This window comes from Miscanthus floridulus, chromosome 9 (assembly GCF_019320115.1).
Source record: "Miscanthus floridulus cultivar M001 chromosome 9, ASM1932011v1, whole genome shotgun sequence".
Classification (NCBI taxonomy): domain Eukaryota; kingdom Viridiplantae; phylum Streptophyta; class Magnoliopsida; order Poales; family Poaceae; genus Miscanthus; species Miscanthus floridulus.
Window position 1 is genome coordinate 126511783 of NC_089588.1, and position 11553 is coordinate 126523335.

The 11553-nt window shown below is 40.9% G+C and overlaps 1 protein-coding gene across 1 annotated transcript; it reads left to right on the forward strand.

Moving 5' to 3' along the window:
• Window positions 1–684: 684 nt before the first annotated feature.
• LOC136482893 (uncharacterized) lies at window positions 685–4445 on the forward strand. Its single transcript, XM_066480053.1, has 5 exons — window positions 685–1051; window positions 2930–2979; window positions 3166–3369; window positions 3450–3585; window positions 3672–4445. Exons 1-5 carry the CDS (start codon window positions 785–787, stop codon window positions 4443–4445), a joined length of 1431 nt encoding a protein of 476 aa, XP_066336150.1. The 5' UTR covers window positions 685–784.
• Window positions 4446–11553: the final 7108 nt, after the last annotated feature.

The window sequence follows — 11553 nt, forward strand, 5'->3', positions numbered from 1 at the left end:
ACATTTTCTTAAGCACCTATTGACGACCTGGAATTTCTGCTAGTGATTGTCCAGTGAAGATCTAGTTGGTTAGTTCATCCTCTCAGATTTTTATCGATTCATGCTATACAGTATTTCTTCTTTGGTTTTGTCGGACATACATAAGTTGTAAATTTGTAACAGGTAAGTTGACTCGAGGCTATTGCTGTTGCCATTTCGCTTCTGGCTACACTGGGAGTTACCATTTAGTGGTAAGCGTTTCTTTCAATGAACCTTAATCTCAATAGTACTATAACTTATCTGAATTTTTTGGCATTGTTAAAACATTTGGAGTGTAGTTTTCGTTTCAGTATACTATCCTATGTTCATGTCTGCTACTTTCTTACTGGCACGGTAATAGAATTGTATTGTCATTTAATCTGATTGATTCCGTCCTTTGTATTGTGGTTGTGATATGACTTGTGACCGGATTTTGCTCTATTTATTATATCTCTGGTTTGCTTGAAATGGTTGGTTAGTTCTTCGCTCCTTAATTCCATTGTCATTCTCTATAGCCATCTCTTAAAATGGGTTAAATCATGTTGTTGATTCTGCACTGTATTAGTATTTAAAAAACTGACTTTTTTTGTACATTTCTTGTTTAGCAATGACTGATATTTTCATTCGATGTTTAACAGGTGTCTGACTGCTGATCTCATTGGTTGTTCTTGTTGCCATTCCACAACTGCTTCCAGAATTGTATGCACAGAATTTGATTTGCAGCTGGTTAGTAGTTCTAAACTTCTCATAAGTTTGCAGATAAGATATGGCAGATCGTGGCTGGATGTATAGTGGTTGGAAGCGTGGTAGGCCAACGAATGAATGGGTTGAGAAAACAAATGAGTTTTTGGATCGTGCCTACTCAATCCCTGAATTAGTTGAGTCTGATACAATTAAGTGCCCTTGTGCCATGTGTCGGAATTATTTCAGGCATAAAAGGCCTAAGATAGAGTTGCATTTGTGCCACAATGGGTACAAAGAAAATTACCAAACTTGGACATCACATGGAGAGAGGCGGGAAAACCATGAACATGTGATTGGTTTAGAGGTACAGCCTGAGGGATTTGGTGAGACGGATCGAATGGATGATATGCTTGTTGACTTAGCTGGTGGGCACCCACCATTAGATGAGGAAACACCAACTGGTTTTGCTGAAGCTTTCTATAGAATGGCTGTTAGTGCAGATGAGCGAGTACATGACCAAACCTTGCACTCTAGGCTCTCTACTGTTGCTCGTCTATTGGCCATTAAATCACAGTACAATCTGTCAGTAGCATGTTATGATAATTATGTGGGCCTTGTGCATGAACTCCTTCCCCCTAATTCTAAGATCCCCCAAGATTTCTATCGTTCCAAAAAACTGCTAGAGGGCCTTGGCATGCAATACCATAAAATTGATGTTTGTGAAAAAAATTGTATGCTATACTACAAAGATAACAAGAATAAGGATACGTGTGACATATGTGGTACCTCCCGCTATAAGGATGGATCAAACAAGGTTCCACGTAAAGTGTTGCGCTACCTGCCTATTACAGATAGGTTACAAAGATTATATGCACATGAGGGCACAGCAAAACTAATGCGTTCACACAAAGAAGATCATGTCGCAAGGTCTACAAAAATGTTGCATCCATGCCATGGCAAGGCATGGAAGCAATTTGATGATGATTTCCCAGATTTTGCAGAAGATGCTAGGAACGTAAGACTTGGGTTTGCAACTGATGGATTCACACCATATAAATTGAATGCAGCTTCTTACTCTTGTTGGCCAGTTTTTTGGGTTCCCTATAATCTTCCTCCTGGTGTTTGCATGAAGCCTGAGTACATATTCCTTGCTATGGTCATCCCTGGACCAGAACATCCTGGAAACAAACTAAGTGTATTGCTACAACCTATGATAGATGAATTGCTAAATTTATGGGCTGGGGTAAAAACATATGATGCTTCGGTGAAGCGACACTTTACTATGAGAGCATCATACTTATGGTCAATACATGATTTTCCAGCATATGGCATGTTTGCTGGATGGAGCACCCATGGGATTTTTGCATGTCCACAATGCATGTGTGAGGGCAATGCATATCGATTAAAGAAAGGCCTTAAGGCTACATGGTTTGACTGCCATAGGCGGTTTCTTCCTATAGATCATCCCTTTCGAAACGAAGCAAATGCGTTTCGCAAGGGCAAGGTAGTACATGAAGGACCCCCTAGGAGTTTAACCGGAGTGGAGGTTAAGGATCAGCTATACAGACTGGTCGATGATACAGACAAATATGGAAAACAACACAACTGGAAATATATAAGTGGCCTTTGGCAGCTTCCTTACTTTACTAAATTACTGCTTCGTCACAATATAGATGTGATGCATAATGAAAAAAATGTGGCTGAAGCTATTTGGAACACATGTTTTGATATTAAAGATAAGACTAAAGATAATGTGAAAGCTAGACAAGACATAGAGCTGCTTTGTGACCGTCCATCTCTTCATTTGTATAAAAGGAATGGGAAGTGGCAGAGACCAAGGGCCCCATACTGTATAGATAAGGATGATAAGATCAAAATTCTAAATTGGTTCCAAGAACTCAAGTTTCCAGATGGGTATGCTGCTAATATTAGGCGTGGGGTTAATCTGCTGCAAAAGAAGATTTTTGGTTTGAAAAGTCATGACTTTCATATCTTTATTGAGCGTGTACTGCCTGTTGCATTTCGAGGGTTTCTACCTGAAGGTATTTGGACTTCTTTGGCAGAGTTGAGTTATTTTTATAGGCAGTTGTGTGCTAAACAAATCAGCAAAGATTCAATATTATCATTGAAAGAGAACATAGCAGTGCTTATTTGCAAACTAGAGAAAATATTCCCCCCAGGTTTCTTCAATCCAATGCAACACTTAATAATTCATCTTGCTGATGAGGCATTATTAGGAGGCCCTGTCCAATATCGATGGATGTATCCATTTGAGAGGTGAACCAAAAACTTTCCCTTTCATCTATTTAGTATGGTACCTATTGGATTTACTAAATGGAATTTAACATGTAGGTATATTCTGGGCATTAAAAACAAAGTCCGAAATAAGGCTCGAGTTGAGGGCTCCATTGTTGAGGCTTATCTTGTTGAAGAGGCCACAAACTTTCTCTCTCTGTATTTTAGATCTAATGTACATTCTGTTCGAAATAAAACACCTAGATATGATGATGCTGGCTCAACTTCTGTAAGGGATTGTGGCATTGAACTGTTTGAACACATTGGTAGATGCTTCATCTCACTGGGTTTTCGTGACCTCACAATAGAACAGTCAAAGGCAGCAGCCCTATACATATTAACTAACATCCCTGAAATGGATGATTTCTTCAAGTATGCCTTCTACTTATATGGTTCAAAGTTATTTTTTGATTGATACTTGTACTGTAACAATGTCAAATATGTCCTTGTAGAGAATTTGATAATGAACAATGGAAGGGTCGCTCACAGCCAAGTGCACGGGATATTAGTAACTTAAGATTAAATGGTTGGAAAGGCACACGTGGCAGAAATAGAGGCCCCAATTTCTTTGATTGGTTCAAAAACATAGTAATGTCACAACTCAATTTTAGCAAGTTTTTTTTTCCTATTTAAATCGTAATAAACACTAATAAATGAAATGCAACTGTTTGCAGTGTGCAATCAGATCAAGTGTTCACAATGTGTTGCGTCAAATTTCATATGGGTTTCGCAAAAGGGTGTCCTCCTATGGTTGCTATGATGTGAATGGATATAGGTTTCGGTCTGAGAAGTATGAGAGTAAGCGGGCAGGATTGGCTACAACCAATAGTGGTGTTTGTGTGACGTGTACTGATGACAATGGAAATGCTCTTGAGTACTTTGGTGTTATTGAAGACATCATTAAAATTTCATGGGAAGGCAGGGAACAACTTGATCTAGTTTTATTTTATTGCCGCTGGTTTGATCCGACTTCTAGGGGTGTTAAGCGAACTGAAAATCTTGGTCTGGTGGAAGTGAAGCATAGCTCTAGGCTTCAAAATTTTGAACCGTTTGTGTTGGCAAGTCAAGTTACACAGGTTTATTATCTATCATATGCTAGTGACGACCCTAGTTTAAAAGACTGGTGGGTAGTGTACCATGTGGCACCAAGAGATCGTTTGCCTCCAATCGACATCAACAATGATTCCATTGAAACTGAAGGGCCAACAAATGACATCTCATTTTTCCAAGAGGATGGATTGGAAGGCACATTTGTGATCGATCTAGGTGACATTGAATTGATTGACACATTAGCCTCAGATGAAATAACTGATCCAAAAGAATTGGAACAGCTAGAGAAGCAAACTGTTGCTCCAGAGCAGGAAGAGATATTAGAAAGTGATGAAGAAGGCGACGAAGATGATGCTGAATCCTATGATGAAGACTGCTACGAAGAAGAGGATTTCTAAAAATGATTGTTGTATTTCTGAAATTATTGTACTAATGTTTAAGTCTTATTTCTATCTAAAATTTGGACTCATGTATCTTGTTGTTTAATTTCTATTTCTATCCAAATCTGGACTCATGTACCTGCTATGTTTCTTATATGTGTGATGCTATGTATCTTGTATGAGAATGTGACGGTTTTAGTTTCTTTATGTGCATCTTATTTGTGTTGCTATGTATCTTATGTATGCAGTTTTTGTTTTTCTACAGCTTGTACTTCTTTTTGTAACATTTTTTTGTGGCAGGAGATGCAGTCGTTCAATCATCGGACGGATAGGCGACCACGGTCAAGTGACGTCACAAATGACGTGGACAGTCAGCCCCCCGAAGCAAAGAGGATAAGGGGCCGCAATAAACCGCATAAGCCTCGCAATGGTCAGATAGCCTTAATACCTGAGGGTGACAAGTATGTGACCACTATTTTTTTCTCCCTAGTGTGGACAATGCTACTGTTAGAACTTGCTAATCCATTTTTTGCCTTGATTCACTTTTCTGATTGACGCAGCCAATTCCGCTACGCTAACTACTCAATTGATGATAAAATGAAGAAAGGCCCCATCCTTGGAGTGATTTTAAAGAAAGAATATCCCCCAATCATCAAAGGGACTACTAGAGATGGTTGTGAGTTCAAATATCATGCAAGCAAATGGTCCCACTATTCGCACATTGTAAGGAATGATGGTCAAACACCAGCTGACCGTGTGAAACAAGAGTTTTGGGTGAGAATTAAGTTTTGCCATTGCACTTCTTTCATGTTGCACAAGAATTAGGTTCTGTCCACTGCAGTATGCTTGATGGTTGTTTCTTGTGCAGAGCATATATTCAGTTCCTGAAGAACTTGAAGACGAAGCAGACCGTGTATTTGAGAAATATGCACACAATCAATGCAAGAATATGATGTACCAAGCTCGTCCAGATGCTGTCAAGTACTACTATCGGGAGATCATTAAAAGCCCAAAGACTGATGCATTTGCATCTTCTAAGTTACTTACTTTTGAAGAGTACATGCAGTGCAAGCCTGATTGGTTCACTGATGAATGCTGGGAGTCCCTTTGCAAGTATTGGTGCTCTGCTGAATACTTGAAGAAAAGGAAGCTTGGGCAAGATTCTCGGAAAAAAAATCCTGATGGCGCTCAAAATAGGGGTGGTTCTAGGCCATTAGTTGAGACTCAACAATTTCTGGTAATCTACTTTATCACAAGCAATTTCTTTCTGAATGACTTTGATTATTTATTAGGCATTAACATTGATCACTCCCATTTGAACATAGCTAGAAAGTATAACCAGCATTTAAACTTATCTGTACCTATTCTTTTCACCTCTACTTAATGCAAAGGCAGAGCACCTGCCATTTCATGCTCAAAAAAACATTGATCACTTCTTTTTATGCCTTGAAGGGAGCAAAGTATGGACCTACGAAAGGCACAGTAACAAATGCTTTCTGCTGCATGAGATCTGGTGTTAAAAATTGTGATGCCAATGGGAATGCTGGGCCAATTCCTCAGCAGACAAAGAAACTTGTTGTATGTAGCAGAATTTCTATATACTTATGTGCTTTTCCATTCTTAATTCCTGGCTAACTACTTGTGTTGTTTTTAGGATGCCTACAATGAGGCATTACAAGAAAAATACCCAGATAACTGGCAAGAGCAACCCTTTGATGGTCATATTGCATACAAGATTGGTGGTGGCTTGGCCCATGGTCGTCTTGCAATAGGAGATGGTGCTGTGAAGAAGGCTATGATAATTGATGTTGCTAAGGCAAGTGGGACAAGGCCAACAACCTCAAGGGCTTTTCAGAATCTGTTTGCAAGATATGAGCATTCAGTTGCAACCGTTGGTCAGTTAACTCAACAAAACATGGCCTTGGCTCAACAAAATGCTGCATTGACTCGAGATGTGAAGCGTAATGCTCGTCTACTTGAGGTACAATTCTATTCTGGTACACTATCTCTGCAATGGAATTGAAGGTCAGATTGCAATACTAATGATTCTTCACTTGCAGCTCATTGTTAGCAAAGTACAGATAGAGATACCACCTCAACTACTGCAGGAAGAAGAAAATGAGATGGTGAGATTAAATCTTAAGTGTTGATGCATATTAAGTTATCACATTGTCTACTAGCAGCCATGCACGTAATATCTGAACTACTGCTACTCAAGTCTGATCATTACACTTATCACTCACTTGGGGGTTGGGGCTGATGGACATTGCACTAACTTGGGGGCTGGGGCTGATATTGATCAATATGAAGAATAATTATTATCTTACTGAAATTGATGTATTGCTTGGCCATTCCAAATAACATGAACCAGCAGCCGCAACATTTAGCATCTTTCATCTTTTCATAGTGCCTGATGTTGGTCCACATATAGATATGTTCCTTTCAAAGTTAATCATTTCCACAATTTATCTGGTCTACATATTCTCATGAACGGTCCAATTTTTTCATTTTGAATGTAGGGAGGGGCTATAGATGGATCCTCTCATGCGTCAGCCAACCTGGACAATAGCGATGGCCATTGATTTGTGTGATGGCAGGAAGTATTTTTTTGGAGCCGTAGTCTTTTGTTCATCAGACTACAGGTTTTGGCAACAACCAGCAAGTTAGAAGGGCAACAAAAGTGGATTTTGTTGCTATTCAAAGCATGGGTGCTAGTTGTGAAGTAGCAGCTGCATAATGCCTACTCAGAGCATGCAGGCTTGCGAAGAAACAGCAGCACATTGCCACCAAAGCTGCATTTTTTGGTTGAGAGAGCAACTAGCTACTAGCAGATTGCCTTCTCAAGGGTCAAGGCAACAACCAGCATGCTGTTTGAAGGACATGTTGTGCAACAGAGGTATGTTGGTTGTGAGATAGCAGCTACCTACTAGCAGATTGCCTCCTCAAGGGTCATGGCATGTCATCTTAAAGTAATAGATGCTAGATGCCTATTTTGGTTGGGAGCTATATATCGCCTTCATAGGTTCCTGTTATGAAACTGCCATTTGAACATGTGGCTGATCCTGTACTTCAAATTATGCTAGCTGTACCTAACTAGATGGCCAAGTAGGAGGCAGTAAGTGCAATGCAGCTTTGGATTGAGTGTTCGTGTGAATACTTGAATGATATTGGAAGACCATGGAATGTAATGTAAATGAATGGTTCAATGACTTTGTAATATTGCTGCAATTAGTTGCTGTTGAAAGTATTTTTAATGGCTCTAATAAGCTGTATTTTGGGAAAAATGAATTCCTGTCAAAGCTATACCGTCAGGAGTAGACAAAACCTTTCCTGACGGTAGGTAACCGAGAGGAAGGGAAAAAGGTTTCCCTGACGGTTTGATGGGTGACAGAGAAAGTTTGAGAAATTCCTGACGGTTAGACAACCGTCACGGAAAGTTTAAACCTTCCCTGACGGTTTAGTACCCGACAGGAAACATTTCCTGACGGTATGCCCATGAACCGTCGCGAGAGACCTTCCCCTGACGGGCCCAGCCGTCAGGAAACATCCCTGACGGGTTTCCGTCAGGGAAACTTCACCTTCCCTGACAGTCAATCCCTGACGGCCAATTCCTGACGGTTGCCGTCACGGAAAACAATCCCCGACGGTTTACACTATTTTTCCTGACGGTTCTGGCCGTCACGGAAAAAGTTGGCTGGGGTAGTGTATATCTATACCCATATCCATCATTAAAAGAATTAACAAGATGATAAGTCCCTTTCTAGTAAAATGAGCACAGCTGCTCTTGAATAGAAAGCAGCTGTATAAGGTAAACATATCTTTAATACCATAGATGTGCGACATTCACATATAACCCATGAGTTAACATCTTGAATCGTTATGTGCACTGAATAATCAGAACTATGACTGAGAAGATCTGAGATTTTGACATCCAAGCAATACACAATAACAACTCAAACCTATATTATTTTACCTCAACGTTTCGGTAGCAATATAGGCATGAAGAAGCATTAACTCTGCTAATTTCAGTTGATGGATGTAGCTATTTTCAGATATATGAAAGAGGCTTGCTAATTTAAATTTTCAATAGATGGAAGAGCACATTGGTAAAATTACTGTGCACAAACTTAAGGAAATAATCATCTGAAGCAAGAATAAAATTTGGAAACTAACCTTTACTTCATGGTAAAAGAAAAATTACTAGTTGAAGCAACATTGCATAAGCTGATATATCTATGATATATATTTGACCCCTTCTATGAAGTTAATGCCCGGAAGCTGAAACATGAGAACACAAAGGCTCAGACAAGGAATTTGGCATGGAATCTGAAACATGATCATTATCTAAATATGGATTAGAAGCAATAATTATCTAGAATAAGCTGGAACATGATAACACAAAGGTTTAGACAAGGAATTTGGCAAGGAAAACTGAAACATGATGCATTATTTGAACACAGATTTGAAGCAATCAGTAGTTTGGTGGCTCGTGCAGCCTTTTCATGTTACTGACTACAAACTGTCAACACATCAATATGGCACATGTCTGATAAAAGACAGGTGCAATAAAAATCGTAGTACTTAAGCAAAGACCAAATAAAAAGTAACTGCATTCCGTAGAATAAGAGAATAAACTCACACAAATTTGAAGTCTATGACATCAGCAGACCAGTACTGGAATGCACGCATAAATAAAATCAAATTACGTGTATCGTTGGCTACATCCTTCTTACTCAGGTGGCAACCAATACTCAAATTTCCTTCTTACTGATACAATAAATTAATAACTTCAGGTCAGGTTTTTAGATAATAAATTCAGATCAGTTAAAATGTAAGATGTAACCCATATTAGAAAATGCAATATTTACACAAGTACAGATTATAGGCAAACTTTCTTAGTACTGAGTGCAAGGAATCTCCACAAGCAGTTTTGTTCAGGCATTCGAAGCTTATTGTACTATTAATTGAACTCTGCAGAAGCAGTCTGCAAACCTTACCTTGCTTCCAGACTTTATATGACAACAGAATAGCAGAGGCACTTGGCAATTTCCCGAGATAGCATATGGATGCAATCTACAAACAAAATTCCATTTGTTAAAGATGCAATAACACAGTAACTAAAAGTGGCATGTGGCAGGGCCGTACATAGTGGGGATTGAAGAGGGTAGGCTTCTCGAGATGTAGATGAGGATTGAGGATAATGATGGCTTACGGTTGGGGCTGGGGCTCATGAAGATCTGGTTATCTGGGCGCCCACGGCCAGTGATCTACCTGTTGCACAGACGCCGCCGGCCTCGTCACCACATAGCGCGGCGCCACAGATGGAAAACCTCGTCGGCAACGCACCGAGGGCGAGCCACGGAGGGCTAACATGACGACGGTACCTAACACGGAGCGTTACATGCATCATCAAAAGACTAACATGCTAATTAAAATAGATCAATCCAAAGTTCCAAAATAAAAAGATTTACCATATCTAATAGATTACACATCCATCAATTAGATGTAGAAAAAAGATTTTTATATATCTAAAAATTACCTTATTTATCCTATTTTACAAAATAAAAAATTAAAATAAATATATATGTACTTCCTAGTAGGTAATAGATGATTTTAACCATTTGATCGAATTAAACGAATGGTTCACAGTCATTTGGGAGTGTCCGAGCAAAGCCCTTGTACATTAGGTTTTATATGAGTATAGTGACCTCACATCCAGAATTTTCGTGCACCTTGTTATTCAGTTATATAGGAATAAACATCATTTCTCTACTGTCAATAAATCATGCATAATGCCATTCCATATTGTGGGGGATAGACCCCCGGGTACCACAAGATGGTACATGGGCCGCACCATCCGAGGTGGCCCGGCCCGTGAGATCAAGACATTGTAATAGTACCAAATAGGATACTTTACTTGTAACCTTGTCCCTTCGGAGTATATAAGGAGGGGCAAGGGTCCCCTAGAGGACAGATCAAAGCAGATCATACAGTATACATCTCAATACAATACACCAAAGACACAGGACGTAGGGTATTACGTCGACCAGACGGCCCGAACCTGTCTAAATCGCTGTCTCTGCGCCTTGTGTCACCATCTGGTTCCTGATCACACGCATCCTACCGATAATCTACCACCACGGGCACCCCCCTCGGTGGACTGCCGACCATATTTCGTCGACAGTGGCGCGCCAGGTAGGGGACCCCTTTAGGGGATCGTGCACGCTGATCTACGGCGAACCAGATGGGATCTGAAGATCAATGCCATCCGTGGCAATTTAGCTTCTGGCGGCGGCGTCCTTCACCTACGATGGAGTCGTCGTCTTGAGGCTCTTGCAGTGGCTTGACGTCGCTGTGCGAACTCGTCGTTAAGACGGCTATCTACGGCGTCGTCTCCGGCGTCGTATACCTGGGAAGCAAGCCGAGATTTCAACGAGATCGGGTCTGCTTCCCAGCTTCAGCAGCGTCATTGAAAGGGGCGTTCAGAATCTACTACCACAGATTTGGCATCGGCCACTACTTCTACGAACCACGACGTCAGTTCATCGTAACCCTACAGGACTAGATTGGACTTGCATGTTGGTTGTTGCTGGCTGCCAGTCCACCGCATGCGTGAACGTTCGGGTGCAAGCTGTCAGGCAAGCAAGAAATCGAAGGCTGTGTGATCTACAGTGCCATGCAAGCTGAAGATAGTTCAGATCTCCTTCGGGCTCACATGTGCTCATCGCCTGGTCCATGAGCAACCGCCTCGTCTCGATCGTAAACCACTTCATCAGCGGCATCATCAAGCACCGTACTGGGATCGACTCACCTGGTACCGATTCCGACTCTGCCCGCTGAGCTCGACTTCAACTCCGTCTCGATCAACAACTCCGACTTTCCCGGAAGTTCCGACAACATGTAGCAGCATGCAAGCCGGTCCGAACTTGGCTTCTTGCGTGTACATGCATATGTATCTGCATGCGTGCATCGCTCAGATACAGGAAGATGCATGCGTGTATTACGACAAGATCCAACACTGTGCCGACGTTTGGGAAGGAGTACAAATCCGCAGCGGCAACAATTCTCAAAGATCAAGACCTCAACGTCATCATGGCTCCGACGCAAGCGCGACTACAACTACAAC